The sequence below is a fragment of the Hypomesus transpacificus genome, chromosome 13 (assembly GCF_021917145.1).
Source record: "Hypomesus transpacificus isolate Combined female chromosome 13, fHypTra1, whole genome shotgun sequence".
NCBI lineage: Eukaryota > Metazoa > Chordata > Actinopteri > Osmeriformes > Osmeridae > Hypomesus > Hypomesus transpacificus.
Window position 1 is genome coordinate 8,494,563 of NC_061072.1, and position 22,912 is coordinate 8,517,474.

Here is a 22,912-nt window from a genome sequence, read left to right on the forward strand (position 1 = left end):
CCGGAGAAGGGTCTCTACCCTCTGTGCGCGAGACGTGTTATGTTTGCCAAGAGGGTCTAATTATCACTCTGTTGAAGTTTACTGGTCTTCTCTGCTTCACCCTCCTTTCCCCTTTGATGGCAGATGTAAAAGGCGTATGAATCTATAGATATCCAGTAGGATTTTCACTTATAGAGTGTGGCAACTAGTTCACGTGAAATGTTTTTTAATTTTTTTTACTTTAGATAACTTTTTAACGCTATTCGACTCCATCTATGTTTATTAAATTGAAATATCTGCCAATTGCCACTTCAAGACTGTCTGTGTTGAATTTAAGTGAGAGAATGGGAAGAAAGCCATTCATTTTAGGCTTCACATAATTACACCGAACTGAAGTTACAAAGAGGGGGTCATGAGAAGCGTTTCCACATTTCTTCATCCCACACGCCGCAGGGCAAACCCGTCCCACGGCCTCCACCGATCCCAACTCTAACATTGGGATTGGACTGTGAAGGGATAAACTGTGGATCCGGTGATGCGTCTGCTCTCGCTGCCAAACAAACATGAGCAACACTATTAAAATGGGATCACTCCCAGGATAAACTCTTCCTGTTGCTGATGAATGGCGTTTATAATCCGACCTAATTATTGCCAGATAGTAGCAGGCTCCTTGGTTCCTGCGGAATTGATATGTTTCTTTGATGGGTGTTTATCACACTAAACTGCAATGCTCAGTCAACTTGAATTCAGAAACATTTGTTCGATATGAAGGCCACTCATATTCGCTCAAATGTAAGCTCAGTATTCAAGACCAATAGGTCAAATATAATGAGGTTCGGTACTAAAGCCTACAATATAAAAAAAGAGACTCCGTCGCCGTATCGTACTCGGAAATAACCCTATCGATTTTGTATAATGCAAGGACGGAATATGGTCAGAAGATGGCGCCCGTTGCCTATTTAAAATGTAACTGTGGGAATTTCCCATCTGAGGAAGTTAAGCATCGCCTCTTGCGCTGCCTTGCAGTGATGCCAAAATGAAGCGAGGCAAAAGCAGCCGGAGGCTGACATTTTCTTAAAGGTGTCCGCCGCAGGGAACCCGACGCTGAGAGAACAGGGCTTTGGAAAAATCCCTGGAGCTTGTTTTGGAGACAAATTCAGTAATCCAAGTGCCGCAACACAAAGGAGGACATAGCGCTCTCCGCTTGAATTCCCTGTGACAGCAAGTGAGTGAGTGCGCTGCCCGTTCGTACTTTTTCTTTCTTTCATCCTTTCTTTAATGCAGCCTAATCTGTCCCCACTTGTAATGAGAGTGATAATCTAGCTAGATTAGTGGCAACCCGGTGTGGGTCCATTATCCAGATAGTATAAACGCTCTAGGTTTTGTGTACTGAGATAAAGGTTAGACACAGTACTTGTTTCAATGCAATAGGCCTAGGCTATAATATTTAATCAAAATACAATGTATTATTTTAAAAAGTACCACTTTTGACAGACCAGAAAGAAATGGAACACATAGGCCTATTACTAGCCTTTCTCAAAATACTGAAATATATGTAATCCAGGCTATATTAAATGGAATAACTTGAATACCTATTGTACTAGGCTATCACATTGATCTTTCATCCAGTGACGTCCTTATTTTAACGGCATAGGCTACTTTAGCCTACATACCAAGTGGAAAGGTTGCACTTTAAGGAAATGTAAATTAAGGTTATAATGTATAAGGGAAGTGACCCTTTTCATGATCCTTAACTCATGTTCATTCTACGTTTTCAAATACATATGAGGCCGGTCGGAAAAGAGACGTTTGACTGACATGTTTTAATTTAGTTGGCATGTCCTTAACGGTAATTGGGTGTGTGATAAGGAAAGACGGTTGAGAAACGAGATTTAAAGATGAGGAGAGGAAGTAGGATGACGGGAGGAATAATAATATAGAAGAATGGAAAGAGATGGACATGAATAAGCACGAAAAGATTCAACCAAATATTTACAATAGACAACAGAAATTGTCTACTTATGTACCAAAGATGTCTATAGGCCTATGTAATACGGTTAAATCAATGAATACCACCATTTTAACATGGTTAATGTTAAATATAGAGGGAAGGAAAAAGTATTAGATGGGGAAGAAGCAAAGCTGCAGAAGTTATTTGTTTTTGTATTCCGAAGGGACAGGACATCCCAATTTAGCATATTTTTGTCATGTCTGATCAGAGGGATTCCTCACGACCCGACGTAGGTCAACAGGGCCTAATAGTTATTTTTCAAACTCTCTCCTAACTTGGCCTGACACTGTTAGCTTGTGTATGAAGGAAGCTAAGAGTTGAGAAACTGTGCAGACCTAAGTGGACAAGGAATCCATATATTAGAGGGTGACAGGTGTCTTCTGGTCTAGGCTTCATGCATTCCATTCTGTGATTTAACCCCAGCGCGCACACAAATGCACGCACGCACACAGTGTGTTCTTAAGGGTTCTAGGGGAGTATGAATTATTTCCCTGAATATGTAGATCGTTTTTTTTTTCAATAAATAAGGAACAAATGAATCAGTTGTTGTGGAGCTGTTACCCCCAGTGGAAGGTACAGTAAATACAATAGGAATGTTGATCAGCTTAATATTGAGGCAGGAGGCGCTAAGGATTTTAACAAACCGCACGGCTGCCGATGGCTACACCTGCAAAAACACTTCTAAATATGCGTCCACTATAAATAAAGGTTTGAGAGGGTAGCCAACCCAACATGACAGACAAGTTGAGGGTAGTAAAATTAATGCAGAAATATGAGTCGTTAACCAACCGTATTCGTCTTTTACGCACACAATATGGAGACAACAAAAATAGACTATAAACAAACAAATGACAGCAAATGGATGGAGTAAGGGTTTTGTAATTCATTGATATGTTTGAAAGATTAGTGAGTTAATCGGGTTAACTCAATAAACGGGAAGAAAACGAATTGGAATAGAAAAGGCACCGTCTTTAATATACTGAATAATACTATTACAATACTGTGATCTTGAAGTAAACAGTTGCTTGAAGGCATCAAGCAAACCTATAACTACAATCCTTTTTGTCTGTCAAAATATGCTCTCGTCTTATTCGGTTGTTTTGTGCTTTGGCGTCGGCTAATATGTCCAAGATGAGGTTGGGCTATTATAATTAATACATTATAACAATCGCATCTGCCTCTAGTTTCTCCTAGCCCTCGAGCCCCTTCAACTCGGTTTCAACAAGTTCAATGTTGTGTGTTCTCATTACGACCGCCATATGGCTGCCCGTGAAAACACCAACCCATCAGGCATTCATTTAAATACGCTCACACAGTAACAGTCACTAAAGCAACTGAGGTATTAGTTGTAAAATGAGAAACTTAGTTTTTCCATTGTTTAGATTTCCGTTTGGCATCACCAGTAATAGATAAGCAAACTGTTTGCTTTTCTTCGCATGTCATTTGCTCGACACAATCAAGGAATAATGATTGACTAAAACAAATTGGTTGTTAAAAATCTCTCTCTCACTCTCTCTACCGCTCTGTCTGTGGTCGCAACTGTGGTCCAAGACACTCTTGTGTGAAGGTTGAGAAAATCTGGAATTGATTTTAATGGGGAGTAGCCTTTCCTGCGCTCGCTCTTCAACCAATGGATGTATTGGACAATTTTCACTTGGTCTGAACGGCGCGAGAGAGTGCAGCGTCTCACCTCGGTGCTTTGTCCCCTCGCGCTGTCGCTTTTTTGAGTAGCCCATTTTTCTCTCTTTAGATAGGACTGGCTTTTAATGTTCCGAACGCGTAACCGTCTTTACTGAAGGGACGTGTCCGTTGTATTTTGGAAACTGTTTACCTTTTGACAGATGCATACATTTCTTACTTTGGATTTCGCTCATTGGACTTCTTGTTTATAAAGAGTTGCATTTGCGAATAGACGGCATTTGGGTAAGTTCTCAAATGCCTGACATAGGCCATTTAAAGTCTACTGTCTGTAACGATGTGTATTGTCACTTCCACGTGCGTTTGTCTGTTATCTCTCCTCCCTTCCTGAATTAGCTACAATTTGTGTTTTTTTGGTAATTAAACTAAAGATACACTGTAATCAAGGCTGCCTTTGGGAACTACGGATATGATCCATTGAGTCGAAATTGCGTCCATTACGCACAGATTAGCCGGTCTATTATTAAGAAGGATAACGTGGAAAGAAAATGACTATGATATCCACGTAACCATTTGTTCACATCAAGATAATTACTAAGATTAGCCATATAATGATGTGCTCCAGTACTTTAGCCTGAGTCTGCATTATCCCAGCTCCCTCACTGAAACGCCAGGGCACAATGAGACGGGCACAGCGGACAGGTGGGCGATCAAAGCGCACAGGGTGCGAGATCTAGCGCGGTGTGAACTCTCCTCAGTTTACAACTGCCCCGTGGGTCGGAAGAAAAGAGCGAGAAATCAGGCTAAGTGGTGGATTTAATATAGGTTACTAGAGGAAGGCTATAGCCTGTATGTGTTTTAATAGCACCGCCATCTAGGCCAAGTGCCGATGCCAAACTAAGCAACACACTTCTTGGTTCCCGTATTCAACGGCGGGGTAGATGCCAAGTCTCCCAATGCGTTTGTCAATTCTAATATTTTCCCTTGACTTTGATTCTATGAAAAAAAACGTTGTATAAGAGAGATTAGGATATGCTATGTTTGTCTCCTTTCAGACTTATGTATCTTAATTCTGGTCAAGACGACCAGAAGTGTTCACAGACGCAGAGCGTGCGATCTTGCTTTCGTTTAACAACAATTAAGCCACTGATTAGTTTAATTTGACAGTATATAGGCCAACGTGTGAAATGAGACGGTTCGACTGACAGCTCCACCCTAAGCTCATCACCTAGCCCAGACTCGAGCAGCAACAACCCGACACGCAAAAACAAAGTTTCACCGCACATGGATTCCTTATCTAAAACACTTCAGTTGATTTAAAACATGCGAGAAAAGATGAAAGACCTTTAGCTACTTCACCCACTTATCTTTATTCTTTTGGCAAATTTCTGGAAACCCTCCGCGAAGAGCTTGTAACTTGGGAAGGGGGGAGGGTTTAGGTATCGAAATGTTTTTATTATTGTAATTCTACAGTTCCAGCTGCGGTGTGACAATATTTGCCAATAGCTTTCCAATGGCTTGTAAAGGGCTGTGTAATTTCCTAAATACATCAGGCTTGATTCCTTGTTTTAGTGAATGACTATGATTGATTTAATCAATGATCCTGCATCAGGTAGAGGGTGAGTCACATGGCGGGGAAGACGATGCAGAGGAACTTACAGCAGCTTTTATAAACTCCTTTCCCGTGAGTGTGCGTGTGTGTGTACATGTGCGCATATTCCTATGATTGTGTATATGCGTGTGGGCACATGTGAGGGAGGGAGTGTGCATGTGTGTTGCTGTAACGTAAGCAGATCGTTTTCTCTGCTTTGAACGGAACGGCAGGATTCCTCAGGACTCTTGGCTCCGTTCACCTGAAGGAGTAAAGTCAACACATCCAATATATTTTTCTTCTCTGGTTTGAACAGCTTGACAGGAGGAGAGGAATGCTGCCTCTTTTTTCCCCCTCTTGTTTTTTCGGTTTTCAGTAGACTCTAGCAGCTGTCGTTAGCGGAGATAAACATTTGTCGTTCTTAACAAATGACATGGGCTGATTGGGGTCTTTTGACCTCTCAGTGTTGAGGCTTATTGGGGGGGCAGTTAGCCAGTCCTAGTCAACATTTGCCATTTTTTTCAAATGAATTCAGACAACTGTCAAATAATTACTGACTACACTTCCCAGAATTCCTTGGTGTTCCTTTCTGTCTACTTAAGCGGGTGACTTGGAACCACTGAATGATCATTTACAGGCTTAAGTTTAATGGTGTTTGAATGGGTCCTCTTTCTCACTTTCTCCAACTGACACACACACACACACACAGTAACTCACAGACGCACTCTGGCACACTCACATTTCTATACTGATGTGATGGAGTGGTGTGATGAGGCCACACTCTCCTCTGTGAACACACAAAACAGTCAGAGGGAGAATCTGTGCAAACTGATTGGACGCCTCGGTTTAAGTCACGTGGTCACATGACGCCTCAGGCGACTCTCTCTTTGTGGCTGATCTGGGGCTTCACATAAGCTGCCTGTACCCTGCCAAGGCTGCACACATTCCCTCCAGATGCAGGGCAATGTGTGTGAGGTCTCTCTCTCTCTCACAACACACACACTCACTCTCGCTCTTCTTCAGAGGCTTTCTTATCAACCAAAGTTACAAAGTGGTCTTTGAACCACGTGTGTGTTCAGGTGTCTCAGCTGAATCCCTTTACGACTCCGTCCCCCCGTGGCTGGTCGTTTATTGGCTGCTGGTGGACAGGGCCTGTCTGTCTGCGTGGGCCTCCCAGAGACAGCTCTGCCATGTGGACCAGCCTCCAGCCTCACAGCCTGCTGGAGCGCTCACGGCCTGCTGGAGCTGTCACTTCCTGCTGGAGCTGTCACTTCCTGCTGGAGCTGTCACAGCCTGGACATCTGCCTTGATGTCACTTCCGCTCTTGTGGAATTCGCTTTCGGCTTTATTTTTTCATTTTTTTTGGTCTAAGCCACCGACGCTAACTTTGTGAAAGCCTGACCGTTGTCCCAACAATATCTGCCCACTGCCAATAAACCTACAGTTGAAGCGAGAAGTTTTCCTTGTGATCCTCCTTCCCTCCTTTAACGAGTCCCCAGAGATCCCCCACACGGCTCCCCCCAGGACAGCCAGTCAGCATGGAGCCACAGAGGGCAGTGGAGGGGGGACAGCTTAATAGCAGGTGACAGAGCAACAAGAAATTTATTTATCCTTTATTTTATTTATCCTATTTACTATCCTTGGGGGGGGGGCTAGCTTGCTACTGTAAAATGGATGATACAGGGAGAGCTGAGATCCTTTACCCCAGTGGGTGAAGAGGCAAACACAATCTGCCTCTTTTTCTCACTCTCTCACTGCCTATTAGTCTCTCTATCTGTTCTCTCACTGCCTATTAGTCTCTCTATCTGTTCTCTCACTGCCTATTAGTCTCTTTATCTGTTTTCTCACTGCCTATTAGTCTCTCTATCTGTTCTCTCACTGCCTATTAGTCTCTCTATCTGTTCTCTCACTGCCTATTAGTCTCTCTATCTGTTCTCTCACTGCCTATTAGTCTCTCTATCTGTTGTGCCTCTCTCCCACTCACTCTCTCTCTCACTCCCTCCACCTCTCTCGGACCATAACTCACCAAGTGCAGTGTAGCATTACCAAGCAGCGCTCCAGTCTGGAAAATGGACATCACCCAGTCCTGTGAGGGAAGGAAGGGTGAGTGATAGAATGAGAGAAGGAGGGGGAAAAGAGAGGGACAAGGCAAAGGGTGGTGTCTGATGATTCACTAAACCTGGCACCCCTAATAATGGATGTGTCTCCACGTGTGTGTGAGTGCATGTTTTGGTCTGTTTTTGTAAACGAGCAAGTGTGAGGGAGAGCGCATGTGCTTCTCCAACACTGTTTGTGTGGGTTTGGTGAGCTTATGCACTGGAGTATTTTGAACACTTAATAAAATAATTTGCGGTTTCTCCCCCTGAGTTCAAAGTGGGCCGTTCTGACTGCGGGGGGAAGTAGTCTTCTTGTGCAATGGAAAAAAAAAAAAGCTTTCCTGTAAGAAGGGCTTTTTGGGAAAACCACCACTCTGCCTACCGCAGCCAGTCTTCAAAAGGCTTTGAAGAAGTGTACACCTCTAACCCCTTCCCCTCCAGTGCCCCCTCCAGTGCCCCCTCCAGTGCCCCCTCTCCTCCCCCCTCTGCTGCTCCCTCTCCTCCCCCCTCTCCTCATGCAACAGCCACTTCCTCCCAGCCCAGAGCACCCCAGCAGGCTTGGCTCCCCCGACCCCGCGGTCTTCAATTGTGGTCTCACTCATCTTCTCTCCTCTCCCTTGTGGGAGGTCCAGACGCACGCACATCCCCACGTCTTCATAAAACCCCATAAACTACACACACACACACACACGCAGAAACACACCTACCGTACTCACATGCTCAGGTCCCGTAGGTCAGAGAGTCCACAGGTGCAGCAGGGATGGTGGATCGTCCAGATCCTGCTGTCAGCATGGCAGCAACAGGTGAGCTAGCGGCCAGCTCTGCGTTCCTGCTGGGCCGTGCTCAGCACCCGTCCTGATCTCAGAGGACTTCTCCGGAAGGTCTGCTTTAGCCCTCCTGGCTGTGGGTGTCATCCTCCACCCATCTTGAGAGCACATGTGTGGGGGAAATATTTGTTTTCTATCAAAGCGGATCGCAGCTTGACGCACAGGAAGCTGTAAATGTTCTCCGCCAAAGCCCGTAAGGGCGGTTCCAAGGAACGGCTTGGTTCTTCTCATTAGGTTCCAATGACGCACGTGTAGAAACTTTTTCATTTGAAAGGTATGCAAGTCGCAGAACTATAGTCCGACATACTTTCATTCCAAGCCTCTCATGGTGAATGAAAGATATCTCTGATTTTGAACCAACAAAGAATGGTCGAATCTCCATCCAAGGAAAAGGGACTAAAAAAAAGGGGCTAAATCAGAATCATACATTCGCTGAGATTCTTTCTCTGTGCTTGTCTTCTGTGTCCCACATGCATGTTTCCCCCCTCCTCGTTTTCTCTGCATGGAGCGTGCTTCAGAGAGTGACAGAAGGCTCCGGCCTGGTTGGTGGGCAGGGTGTGTGCAGAGTAAGTCAGTCATGGAGGAGGTCAGGCCTCGGGGATCTCTCCATGGTACTGAACCAGCCACACTGTGGTCGGATGGAAACTCCACACCACAAAATGGCCTCTCCTGGGCTCAGCTACACCTCAGTCAACCAGAAAACCATCCACCCGTTTGAGACCTAATATGAATTGGATCCAAAATGGCGACCAGGATGCTTTGTAATGCCTTGTACATTGTACTACGTGTGTGCTACCTCGGATCCACCTGATGACATCCGAGGATTAGGCGAGATATTGTTGATCGTGAACTTACTTAATGCTGGAGGTTTCTATGCAGCCCCTGCAACAGCCCCTATCCACCCGTCTATCTGTTTTTCACAATGTATGCTTCATGTTTTGGCTGCTCGCAATGTTAGGGACTACCTCGTTGATATGATCAGTGACCTATGCTCTTTTGTAAAGCTCTCTTTTGGAAGTCGCTTTGGATAAAAGCGTTTGCTAAATGCATAAATGTAAATGTAAGTGTAAACTGCCTGTCTCACCGAAGGTCCTCCTGGTCCTCCTGTCCTTCTGTCCGTCTTCATCAAACCACGTCACCTAACCGTGACCCTGCCTTGTGACGTTGTGGCTGTTTCACAAAGCAGAAGCATAGCGCAGCCTCAAATCACCAAGCCTTCTCTCCTTCCAAACTTCCTGCCTGCAGACCAAACACTGGGAACTTCCAAAAACACCTCATTACTAGAAAATACCCCAAGAACGTGTTCCGTCAGCAGCCTGGCGAGCCTTTGTAGTTGGGTGTGTATACACAGACCAGAGAACCCTGGCTTAGGGCAGCTTCCTGTGTCTATGAGAACCGCTATGACCCGCGGTTCTACCCGGTTTGGTTCTCGTCTCTGCTTGGTTCTGGATTAGGTTCTGTTGTTTTAATAACCGCCGGGCTCAAGGCTTTAGCTGAGCGATCAGGGCTGCAGCAGTTACATTCCTCCACGGGGCGTTCTCTCTCTCTCTCTCTCTCTCTCTCTCTCTCTCTCTCTCTCTCTCTCTCTGTCTCTCTCTCTCTGTCTCTCTCTCTCTGTCTCTCTGTCTCTCTCTCTCTCTCTCTCTAGCCTCATTTCATCTATTTCATCTTTCTTTTCTCTGCCTCTCTCTGTCTTTAAGGTTGTTTCTGCTCCTTTCTGTCTTTCTCTTCATCTCCATCAGAAGGACAATAAGGAGATAAAAATGTCCATCCCCTTAGCCCCCCCACAAACACCTCTCCCCTCACCCCCGGCTCCTTTAGACACTGGTCTGGAACTTGGCTCCACTGGCCTGAGAGATCTCAAAGTTGAAGTGCAGATCTAGAATCAGATCCCAGCATCAATATGATGTAATTGAATAGCCACAGCTGTTCCCAAACCAGCCCTTCTTACTCTGAGACGCTAGAGGTGTGTTGTGATAATGGTGGTGCCAGTCTACAGTTGAGACTGTGGTCAGTAGAGCTTGTAACCTAGGCAGGAGAGTGATACAGGCACTAAATACTAGTAGATGTGCTTGAAGCTCATGGGATTTGTCTAGTAGAGGTTCCAGTTTTTGAACAAATATATTTTTCTTCAAATTCTCTGTCTTTTCCCCCACTCATACACACACATGCACACGCACGCGCACACACACACACACAGAGACATAACTGCTTTGAGACATAACTCAAACCAGTCTTGAACAGGCTTTATGAATTTGTCAGTGATCCCCTTGCTAATGACACCCTCAGCTGTGAGAGTTGACCCTTTCCTGCCCTCATCCCTCCCCCTCCCCCTCCCCCTCATCCCTCCCCCTCCCCCTCCCCTCCCCTCCCCTCCCCTCCCCTCCCCTCCCCTCCCCTCCCCTCCCCTCCCCTCCCCTCCCCTCCCCCTCCCCTATAATGAACACCAGAGGGGTGCTCCGAGACCCCATCCCACTCACCCCAACAAAGCCATCGTCATGACGCTTGGTCAGGGTTATTACTTGAGGACCATCGGCCATGTCGATTGATCTTGTTTATTTATCCATCATTTGAGTGTGTGCATGCGTGTGTGTATGTGTGTGTGTATGTATGAATGTACGACTGTGTGTATCTGTGAGTGTGTGTGTTTCTGCAGTAGGCCAGTATTCGATACTAGGGGGACATTTATGTGTCCACTCTCACTCTCCCTACAGGGCTCCGATTCACTCGTGTAATTAGGAGAGAATTCACCCTCTTGTTAACCGATTAAAAAGTCCTTCACGCTTTCAGTCCCAGTGGCTAATCACCCCCCCAGGGATAACTCTACAGCCGACCTGGGGCCAGAGGGAGCCAGGGCCCTGCCCCCCGATGGGGGTCATCTGACGGAGGTAGCCCCAGGGAGCTGTGCTCAGATCCGGGGTGTGGGGGGGCCAACTTCCCCAGCCCTCTGTCCCAGCATTAGAGCCTCTGACTGGGGTCCAAGCAGGCTCGGCTGTCCCCTTGGTTGTCCCCCTCCCCTGGGTGCCCACGCCCAAGCGAAATAAAGCCTCTCAGCACCTCCTGTTTTCCTAATCTGTGGACTCTGACAGAGGAGCCGACGCTTGAAAGAGACAAAACTCAACATGGGATGATCTCCTGTTGACAGGGAGAAGCTGAAAAAACGATCCCCGGAATGTCTTGGTCAGGACCACCCTTCTTCTCCCCCCCCCCCCCCCCCCCCCCCCCCTCTCTCTCTCTGTCTTTCTTGCTCCCTACCTCTTCTTCTTGTCGCAATAGCTGTCATTTTGTCTGTCTTCTGCTCTCTCCATCTTACAGTTCATCACTAATCTCTCAAATGCCTTTTCTTTTTTCTCTCTCTCTGACTCTCTCTCTGACTCTCTCTCTGACTCTCTCTCTGACTCTCTCTCTGACTCTCTCTCTTTCTCTCTCTCTCTCTCTCTCTCCCTCTCTCCCTCTCTCTCCCTCTCTCTCTCTCTCTCTCTCTCTCTCTCTCTCACTCTCACCCCTCCCGTCCGTCTCCTCACTCTATTTCCCACCTTCGCTAATTAGCCCTTCAATCGTTCATAGCCCCCTCTGGATCAGTTCCAATCACATTAATAGCTTACACCCTTCAGGCACTGCAGAACCTTCCATGCAAGTTGCTTACCACGGGTGGCTCGTAATTTCTTCCCATATACCATGCCCCATATCCATACATCAACTCAGACACTGCTCTAGTCTCGCCAACAAGGGTTTGCTGCTAGTGAACCGTGTTGTCAGCAGTAGAACATTCCCCTGGTCATTCAATCACGCAGGAATGCTAAAGAGAAAGAATTGATTAATTTAAGTACAATGCTGTAAGTATTGGTTGCTGCAGTTCTAATGACTAAAACAACTATGGCTACAGTTATAATTACAGGGCCAGATGTTTGGCTCATTAGGACTTTTTTAAATGCGTTGTAGTATTTAAATTCAACTCTTGACCCAAACTATTGTTATCTTTAAGTTTGGATGTCAACCAGGCCTTTGCCCCCTCTCTTTGGTAGCCCAGTGCTCAGTGCTAGCTAGCTTAGCATTTCAGTGTGGTAACCCCCTTGTCCTCTTCAGACAGCCAGACATTCACACAGCTGTTGCTACTTCAACCACAGTTAATGAGAGACAGTGTCTGCCTCTGTTGAGGGGAACTTGCGGCTTGTTAAAAACGCTGTCTGTGATGCTGAGGGGCAAAAGACTTCTCAGTGTGAAACTCTAAACGTGCAGAGGAGAACAGAGGTCAGGGAGCTACATTTCTCAGCTGACAACTTGGCAGAGAATTACGTGGAACTGGCTCACATTAATCTTTAAATGTGCAGTGTCAGTCGCTTCAGTTTCCACACAGCGCACAGCCAAACTGGTTGTATGATTAGCTTAGCATGTTGCTAGCTTCTGCGATTATCGGTATCTTGCTTCTGCTAAGTTGCCGTGTGCATGGCCCTGTCGGGGGGGTGGGGAGGGGATAGTAGTGGTAGAATAAAAACAGCGTGTCACTGTTCTGTCTCTGCCAGCACACTAGACAGCTCCAGACTTCCAGACTAATCTCCCAGCAGTCCAAGCTGCACGGACCGCACCATATTTAGTCATCCAGCGCCCGCCACAGACCGCTGCCTTCGTCCTCCACCTTAATCTGTCTCCCCCGTCTTTCCTCCCCGGCTCCCCTCCTTCCATCTCTGTCATTTTGCCGCTCTCCCCGGCTCTGGTTCGCTCCATCTACGCCTCTCTCGCTCTCCCTTTTGCTTCATCACTGTCATCCCCCTCTCTTTTTCAATCTCCATCTGGCGTGCCAGCATCTCTCCCTTCTCTACTTTTTTTATTTTGGGGACTTGACTCTTGTCCAACATTTTGTTTCTCCTCCATCTCTCTTAGCTTAACAAAACTCCCCTCTTCCTTCCCCTGACCTCGACCTGCTTTTCCATTCCATCTATTTGCTGCACGTCTTTACTCCTCGTTTCCCCCCCCATCGTCTCCTGCATTTTTTTTCCATCCTTGTCATCCCCCTTTCCCTTCTAAGTGGCACAGTGCTTACATAGGCTGGGTCTGGATGCTAATGAGTTGCTAATTCCACCAGCAGGCTCCACCTTCTGTGGGCATCTGGACCTACTGCAGCAGAGCCAAGCTTTGATGGAGTGCCCGCACTGATGAATTCCCTCAATTACTCCCTTCCTCTCTTTCTCACTCCCACCCAGCCTCCCACCCTCCCTCCCACCCTCATTTGTACTCCCCCTCCTTGCTCTGCTCCGACACTTGACATTGATCAGGGGCTCACTCCCTTTTCCCCTTATTTCATGCATGTTATATTAATAATCCTCTCTTGTCCCTGACCCTGTCTCTCTATGTCTTTCTCTGTCTCCTTCTCCATCATTCTCCCTGTCCTTTAACACCCACACCCGTCTTTGTGACTGAATGGCCGGGGCTTATGCTCTTCAGAAGAGGGGTTCTATTTATCACATCTCACTGTTCTTTCTCCTGAATTCCAAAAGTTTGGACCCTCTTGAAGGAAAAGAACAAAACTTTTCAGACTCGTTTCAACTCTGCCCCTCTGCCTCCCTTCCCGACCAGAGTGGATTCAGTAGAGACAGGCTTTTGTTCTCCTAAAGGGCGGGAGGAGTGGCAGAGCAAGGGAGGAGGAGGAGGAGGAGAGGTGCGATTCATCTTTAGCTTCATACATATCTGGGAGAATCGGGTCGAGGCGCCGTCCTGACCTTGGTTCAGACAGGGTCCCTCTCTGCTTGACACCCACGACAGAGAGGAGGGATTAGGGAAGGACAAGCTGCAGGGCAGTCACATTTATTTTCCCTTCCTTCCTTTCTCTCTCTCTCATTTTTTTCATTATTTCTCTCCCACATCTTCCTTTCTCCATTCGTCATGTCGTCGCTCTCACTCTCTCGGAGCGTTTTGAGCGTGCTGGCCTGTACCTATGGGATCCTTTTCTTCGTAGACTCATGGATACGATTTCTACATGGAACACAATTTTCCAGCGTAGTCAAATGTGTAACTCAATCCAGCTCCCTTCTCTTGCCCCTCCAGCCAAACCACGGCAAGTAGCTAGCACATCTGTGGCAGTTCGAAAGGTCCACGAGGAAACCTTATTGCCGTCGGAGTGGTGGTTGGCTGAGAGTGTGTGCAGATGATCCCTTGGCCCTCGTCTCTGTCCTTACGTCGGCCAGACAGGGATGTTTTCATTCAGGATGCAGTTGTTTGGACATGCTGATGTCCCTTTGTATATGGTTTATCTCTATTGCAGTGCCTCTCCAGCCTGCAAACTCCACTGCATGTTTTAGTTCATGAAAACGCTTCATTATAAACGATCCATCTATGGTCCTGAAGGGAAAAATAAATATTTCAGGATATGAAATGATAATGGCTTGCTCGATCAGATAATGACATTGCTCGTTTTATTGCAAGGTCTGTTGCACTGTGATATTAATATTTTTCTATTTCTTTCTCTCCCCTATCCCTCTGTCTCTCACCCTCACAGGACAGGCCATTCTGAAGGAAAGCTTCGTGTGCTTGGGCACTCTACTTCCATTTGTGGGCACACACACACCACACACACACACACAGCACAACACACACACACACAGCACACCACACACACACGTCAGGATGAGGGAAGCCTGGAGGTGGCTACTGGGGCTGTGCCTCTTGACAAGCTCCGCCTCCCCCCACGCCAGGGCCAACCCCTTCGTGGGGCAGCAGACCCCCCCGGACCCCTGCTACGACGACGCGGGCGCGGCCCACCGCTGCATCCCCGAGTTCATCAACGCCGCCTTCGCCAAGGAGGTGGGCGTGTCCAGCGTGTGCGGGCGCCCGCCCTCGCGCTACTGCAGCGTGGTAGAGCGCAGCGACGAGCGCCCCTCCGTCCGCACCTGCCACGTGTGCGACGCGGCCGACCCCCGCCGCCACCACCCCGCCTCCTACCTGACCGACCTCAACTCCGCCCACAACCTCACCTGCTGGCAGTCGGAGAACCTGCAGGCCTCGCCGCACAACGTCACCCTCACCCTCTCGCTGGGCAAGAAGTTCGAGATCACCTACGTCAGCCTGCAGTTCTGCTCGCCGCGGCCCGAGTCGCTAGCCATCTACAAGAGCATGGACTACGGCAAGAGCTGGACGCCGTACCAGTTCTACTCCTCCCAGTGCCGGCGCATGTACAACCGGCCCAACAAGGCTGCCATCACCAAGCAGAACGAGCAGGAGGCCCTGTGCACCGACGGCCACACTGACCTCTACCCTCTCTCCGGGGGGCTCATCGCCTTCAGCACCCTGGACGGACGACCCTCCGGGAAGGACTTTGACAACAGCCCTGTCCTGCAGGACTGGGTCACAGTCACAGACATCCGGGTGGTGTTCAGCCGCCCGCAGCTGCCCAGAGAGCTGGGTCTGGGGGCGGGAGGAGGAGGAGGAGGGGCGGGGGCCGGCCGGGATGAGGACCCAATGTCGGTGTCGGCGGCGCTGCCGGCGTATTTCTACGCGGTGGGCGACTTCCAGGTGGGCGGGCGCTGCAAGTGTAACGGCCACGCCTCCCGCTGTCTGAAGGACAAGGAGGGGAAGCTGGTGTGTGACTGCAAGCACAACACGGAGGGCCCGGAGTGCGACCGCTGCAAGCCTTTCCACTACGACCGGCCCTGGCAACGAGCCAGCCCTCGCGAGGCCAACGAGTGTCTGCGTAAGTCTCAATCCCCCCCTCCACACACACACACACACACACACACATACATACACACACTAACCCACCACCCTCAATTGGCTTTGACTGAGGGTCCATTCTATCCCACTGCAGTTCAGACTGTACCAGCCTGTCCTGCTAACACAGCGATACAGCAAATCTAGACAGAAGGGCCTTTTTGTGAAGGTGGACCGTGTTACTTTAACGGTTAGCGTAATTCATTTCTGTTGAATCGCTTTTTCGTCAGAGTTTCAGGCCTCGGAGCAGCTGTGTAGAACATTGAGGATTATCGGGATGAATAATAACAACCGTCTTATCATAGAAGTATCATTCCGCAGTCTGGTCTGTTCCTTAGTTCAATGGCCACCATGAAAAGACCATGCTAATTCCCTGTGACTGAGAGCAGGGTTTATTCTGGTCGATCTCTGTGTCTAGGCCACCCTCTCTTGGTCCCTCCCTCTCTCCCTCTCTCTATCTCTCTCTCACCCCTCCTCCTGCTCTCCTCATGAATGAAGGAGATATTCTATGGCAGAGTGACAAGCTCCTCAATGCGTCTCAGAATCCCTAATGAGGGAATGTGAGAGGAAGAGGGATGGAGCCTCGCAGCGCAGCAGTCATACAGGCCTGTGAGGCGAGACCAACACAAACCTTCCTGTCTATCTCTCCTCCTGTCTCTCTCTTCCTGTCTCTCCTCCTGGCTCTCTCTCTCCTGTCTCTCTCTCCACCTGTCTCTCCTCCTGTCTCTCTCCTCCTGTCTCTCTCTCCTCCTGTCTGTCTCTCGTCCTGTCTCTCTCTCCTCCTGTCTCTCTCTCCTCCTGTCTCTCTCTCCACCTGTGTCTCTCTCTATCTGTCTCTCTCCTCCTGTCTCTCTCCTCCTGTCTATCTCTCCTCCTGTCTCTCTCTCCTCCTGTCTGTCTCTCGTCCTGTCTCTCTCTCCACCTGTCTCTCTCTCCACCTGTCTCTCTCCTCCTGTCTCTCTCCTCCTGTCTATCTCTCCTCCTGTCTCTCTCTCCTCCTGTCTGTCTCTCCTCCTGTCTCTCTCTCCTCCTGTCTCTCTCTCCACCTGTCTCTCTCTCCACCTGTCTCTCTCCTCCTGTCTCTCTCCTCCTGTCTCTCTCATCCTGTCTATCTCTCCTCCTGTCTCTCTCTCCTCCTGTCTGTCTCTCCTCCTGTCTCTCTCTCCACCTGTCTCTCTCTCCACCTGTCTATCTCTCCTCCTTTCTCTCTCTCCTCCTGTCTGTCTCTCGTCCTGTCTCTCTCTCCTCCTGTCTCTCTCTCCTCCTGTCTCTCTCTCCTCCTGTCTCTCTCTCCACCTGTCTCTCCTCCTGTCTCTCTCCTCCTGTCTATCTCTCCTCCTGTCTCTCTCTCCACCTGTCTCTCTCTTCTCCTGTCTGTCTCTCGTCCTGTCTCTCTCTCCTCCTGTCTCTCTCTCCACCTGTCTCTCTCTCCACCTGTCTCTCTCTCCACCTGTCTCTCTCCTCCTGGCTCAGGCAGGCTTTCTACTTCCGCCTCAGCTGCTCCCAATAACCTCCGAACAACGGGGAGATCCGTCTAGATTCAGGTGGCCGCTTTGTGTGAGAACCATTTTATTTTTCTTCTCCAGTGCAGTTTCAAATATTACATGCAGGCACGTAAGATTTGGGTCATAATAATTGGTAATGTTCTGAAGTATTTCTATGCATACTTCTAAATAGGGATGCACCGATACCAGCCAAGATACTTGTACCCGTAAAAATACCCCCAATACCAAAGACTGATACTTCAATTTTTTTTATTTTATTATTAGGACAATGGTGTAGGTGAGAAATTAAATCTAGATGTGTATATAGCTGGTTGGTGCATTGTGTTCGCTTCCGGGGTGTCTGTTAGAACACAATTCTTGGACATTTTATTTATTGCTAGGAAATGAGCTGAGTTTTCCGTATCTTAACCTACATGAATGGATGTGGTGGTGCTGAAACAACACAAGAACATCACACTCCCGAAACAGCATATTACAGAATATACAACAAATAAAATGTTACCAATGCCATCATAATTAAACAAATATTATACGGTCTATTAACATTATATTAGTAAAATCCGACCACTGTCGAAAACGAAACTATACATTCCACATTGTTGGGCCGGCCACTACATAGACTATTTATAAACTTTACAGAATTAAATAAGTTTAAACAATCAGAGGACTAAGAACGACAAACAAACAACTTCCTTTTATCATGAACGCTCTAGTTCACTAAATAAAAAAATAGGAGCATAAAAAGTATTAGCCTACTGCAGAAGACCAACCGTCTTTTCTAATAACTCTAGCTGATAGGTCTGTTGACAAGCGTAGTCGGTTTCCTATTGGCTGATCCCACCAGCCTTACTTAATGGTAATTATGCCCTTTGAAGGTTATTGGACACTGACATTTGAGCTTTTGGTTTGTGATAAGCACATATGAATAATACTTTTTTTTTTCGAGTAATAATAAAGAAGCTGTTCTACATTCATTAGTCACAATGTGTTTTGCTTGGAAAAACTGCCACATCACAAAAAAACATTTTATTTTTTACAGGTATCGGTATGGGGGAGTACCAAAAAATATATATATCGGTACACGTACTCAGTCCTTAATTTTTTTTTATTCTACAGAGGTTTTTATGTGTCTTTATCACACAAAGACACCCTTTCTGCTTCCTACTGAGTACATAGAATACTCCTTCTGTGTCCCTGATATTGTTTTAATATTCATTGACAGAAAAAAGGAGAGTGAGAAATTTCTGAACTTTGTATGGAGGTTAGATGGCCGGGTATGCACGTTGTCATGACTCCAAGGCAACACAACAATCGTATTTTAGATTCTAACATGGTTGTTGGTTGGGCTATATAGATTAAGTATGATGGTAGCTAACAACAAACCAAACCGCAGACATCCCCAAAGACTTGACCCTGAAATCTAACGGAGGGATTTGAGAATTCGTCTTCATTACAACGTAATCAACAGGACTCTCTCTCCACTCATTTAAAGAGATGTTTTCTGGGCTGAGCCTGGCGAAGACAAACTTAACCACCCCCTCACGGACAAGTCTAAACAGCGGAAGACAAATGTTGCAGTTGTTGGCACACCGCTCAGACAAAGTCATCCAAGAATGTCGTTTGGCAGTGGTTAGGTGTACTACAGACCAAGTAGAAAAACTGAAACATCCACACACTGAAAACGTGCCAAGTTAAAATTACAGCAATTTTAGTGACTTCTTGTTGATGTTAAGGGATTATCTTTGGAATGGATTATTAGTCTTGTGTGATAAAGTGAACACTGTTTTGATATATGATATTGAAACGGTACATTTCTTTCATGGGGGATTTATAAGGTTTTAAAGGAATGTTAATTCCCAATAAATATACCGGCATTTATTTTTTACTCCTACAGTACAGTGCTGTGCCAGTTTTGCTGGTAGTACACTTCGTCAAAAGGTTCTTTTTTTAAATAACTGGAATAGGCAGAACCAAATTCAGGTCATTTTGCCTGTCATAAAAATTTGTTGCCATAGGAAAATAACACTGTACTGGAAGCCCCTGTCCCCCTTTTCACCTTTCCCTGTAACGAAATAAAATTACAAGCGAATAAGGGGAAAAAAAACACGGAGTAGGACATTGAAAAACAGCATATATTTTTCTAACATGTTGTAATTGCCAGCGTGCTGGCCTGAAACCATGTTTAGCATTGAGCAGTGCCAGGTCTGCTTATTGAGGAGGGAGAGTGACAGGGCCTGCGGTCCAGAGCAGGGCGGTTGCAGCTCTGCCCAACGAGCTGCTCTGTTCCTGTGCTTCTACTGGGTCCCCTGATCCCGCCTTGCACACACACATCCTGACACACACACATCCTGACACACACACACATCCTGACACACACACACACAAACTGTACAGTACACACACACTAACCCCTCTCCTTCTCAGACCCTGGGTCTCTGAACTCCTCCTCTTGTTCGTGATTTGATCCCCTATATTCACCCCTCCCTCACTGTCACCCCTCAGGTTGTTAGCCTCATCGTCCCACTCCCCCTCTCCCATCTTCTCTGGTCTCTTTACCTCTACCCCAATCTGGGTGTCTTTCTCTCCCTCTCTTTATCTCTGCTCCCCTCCTCCCCTCCTCCACACCCTCCCTCTGTCCTGCGTCCTCTTGTAGTTCGGGAAACCTTCCGCCCACTTCCCGTAGCTGGGTCCTCGGTGGCCCTGCCAGGTCCCTTCTGTCCGTCAAACCTGACCAGCAGGCCTGTGCCGGCCAACACTGATGACCTCATCACAGAGCTGATACACGGCGGTAAAAAGCCAGTCCGCTACTACCTGATCACAGACCCCGACAGGCCAGGCTCAGGGCTTCGTCCCTTCCTGGTTTCTTGTTCCAGAAGGAGCTTTACGGCTCAGTCCCTCACGCCTCCTCACAGTGAGCTGGAGGGTCTGTGAAAAGCATCCCTCAGGAACACTGGAGCTCACTTTCCAAATGTCACCTCCCTTTGACGGGTTCCCCCCAGTTTTTTTTCTCTTTCTTTCTTTCTCTCTCCCTTTCACTGTACACCTGTCCCTCTTTCTCTCTCTCCCTCTCTCTCTCCCTCTCTCTCCCTCCCTCTCTCTCTCGCTCTCTCTCTCGCTCTCTCTCTGGTTCAGTGGAGGGTAGGTTGTGGCCTGGGCAGGAAGGCCTACAGCGATCGCAGCGTCAGGCTCAGTCTGCAGCTGAGGAGTGTGTGTGTGTGTGTTTAGACTGGGCAAGGGGTGTGAGACCAGCGTGACGTGTCAGAGTGAAGGTCCCTCAGGTGTCACCGTAGCCCCCCTCTGTGCCCCCCTCTGAGCCCCCCTCTGAGCCCCTGGGCGTCAGGCAGAGGGCCGGGCGGGGTTAGGGGGGCTGGCTGAGGTCATGATCCTGTGAGGGGTGATGACAAGGTTAAACTGACGGGTAGACACCCCTGGGGGGGCTGGGCGGGGGGAGCAGGGGGGGGGGGAACGGGGATGTGGAGAGTTGGTGAAAACCAAGTGGACCAGATCACCAATCCTACCCCCTTCTGCCCGTCTCTTCTGAAGGAGACCGCACTCCAAATATAGCATCACATTCAGTGAAACGAATCAGACCATTTTAAATAAACACGGGGCGAAAATAATCTCCACGCAGGCAAAAAGTGACATTGGACTCCGCGGCCCCTTCACTTGTTTCTCAATCCTCGACTCGAACCTCGGCATTAAACCAGAAGGCTTAAAGGGGCTCTTTTGTGTCTCCTGGTGGCAGTTGAGTCTTTGTGTGGTTGTGCGAGCCAGGAGTACTGTCTCCTCGGGGACTGTGTGATTGTTCACTGGTCTCTGCTAATGTTTGACGTGCGCCTCGCTGAGATTACTGTCTAGGGTTTTGGCAGTCCCTGGATCCGTCTGCAGACACAAACCAGCACACACACGCTCCCCAAACCAGCACACACACACTCCCCTGAACGCAGCCATGAATCCTGCCCACAGACTCGGCTTTACAAATCCCAGCTTGAAGAGTTTGAAGAAAAGAACCCCGTAAAGGTAACAGGTCTGTTTTTGTTGATGAAAACCATGAAAAAAATATAAAAATAAAGCTATGATTTACCGCACATCAACTTTGTTTGAGCCAAAAGAATGTGGTAACAGACGATAAAAAATGTTACTGGTAGTGACGGAAGTTTTCCTGCGTTGCTAGGGACCTGAGGAACTGTCACGGCAACAGAGCAGAGACGTTAGAGGGGTCAAAGGTCATGGCCCAAGACAGATTCGATTGGCTCACACTTAGAAAGTGATGAACTCATTGGCTCATTACGAGGGGCCTTGGAATGGTTTTCCACCCATGATGAGGCTTGTGCCAATGAGACCTCCATATAGTGGGGGGGGGGGGGGGGGGGGGGCCCTTGGCCCCAGAGCCTCCTTCTCTGAGGGGCTCCTCTGCCTGCCAGCTTGCTCCCCCCCCTCCCTCATTAGCAGAGGGAGGCCAGGCCAGGCCTGGTCCTGGGTAGTGTTGGGCCAGGTCTGCTGGAAACCTGGAGCTGGCCTCTGGGGGCATGAGGCTGGGGCCATGAGGCTGGGGCCCAGAGCCCATCCATCTGTAATGGAGCAGGAGGGCCTGGCTGCTCCCAGAACCAGGCCTCCACTGGGCTCTGCTGGTTCCATAACGAGAACCTGGAAGGATTAGTGTGGAGGCCATGCTACAATATGACCATCTTTACCTTATTGAGGTGATCCATGTGTTCCATCTTAATGGAGTGAGTGTGGGGTGGGTTTATTCCAGCTCAGTACCAGGAGAACTCGGCCTGTACATGTTCCTGTATCTGGAACCTGGCTGTTGGGTCGTCTTTTATAACCCCTCATCAAAATTCGCAAATGGAGAAAGTGCATCACCAATATCAAGTACACACCAGCTCAGAACGCACAATGCGTCCAACTGGCCATGTATGGAAACAAGCTTGGGAGTTCCTTTAATACCTCTTGAAGTTATTGACCCCTGATGTAACAGGTGGTGTTAGGTCATGTCTACCGTTCTGAGAGTGCATAGTTGAAGTTGAATGTAAGCGACCAGAATGAGGAAAACAGAGTAGAGACAGGAGGCTTGGAACTCGGTCGCCAGCCAGCTCAGTCTTTGTGGCGGAGGCCGGTGTTTTAGGAGGGCCAACCCTTGTTTTTTGGAAACTATTAGCTGGAATTAGGGGGACTTTGACAGATGGGATGGAAGGGCGGTCCAGGAGTAATGTTTGCATGTGTGTGTTGGTGTGTGTGTTGGTGTGCGAGTGTCCTTGTGTGCGTGTCTGGTGTGTTGCGGTGTGAGCCCAAGATGTATGTGTGAGTGCGTTTGGGTTCTGCCCCAGCCAGACTCCCATCCTCAGGGAGAGAGGAGGGGGAACATGGGGAGGTGTTGAGATCTGCACACCCACCAACACACAGAAGCCCCAGCGCGCCGCACACTCCACCTCTCACTCCTTCTCTTTCTTCATCTCTTTCTGCCTCTCTCTCTCTCCTCACTCTCTATGTCTCTTGCTCGCTCTCTCCCCCTCCCACCCCCCACCCCCTTCTCCCTTTCTCTGACATGGGGCAGATGGCTG

At 48.2% G+C, this 22,912-nt stretch overlaps 1 protein-coding gene across 1 annotated transcript; it reads left to right on the top strand.

The window, feature by feature from the left end:
• The first annotated feature begins 1,003 nt into the window (after positions 1-1,003).
• Positions 1,004-20,279, top strand: ntn2 (netrin 2). The gene is made up of 3 exons (XM_047032687.1): positions 1,004-1,204; positions 14,636-15,844; positions 20,002-20,279. Exons 2-3 carry the CDS (start codon positions 14,764-14,766, stop codon positions 20,277-20,279), a joined length of 1,359 nt encoding a protein of 452 aa, XP_046888643.1. The 5' UTR covers positions 1,004-1,204; positions 14,636-14,763.
• Positions 20,280-22,912: the final 2,633 nt, after the last annotated feature.

Coding starts and splice junctions, on each gene's coding strand:
- ntn2 (XM_047032687.1), top strand. CDS start 14,764: ATGAGGGAAGCCTGGAGGTGGCTACTGGGGCTGTGCCTCTTGACAAGC. Junction 15,845..20,001: donor GCGTAAGTCTCAATCCCCCC/CTCCACACACAC, acceptor GTCCTCTTGTAG/TTCGGGAAACCTTCCGCCCA.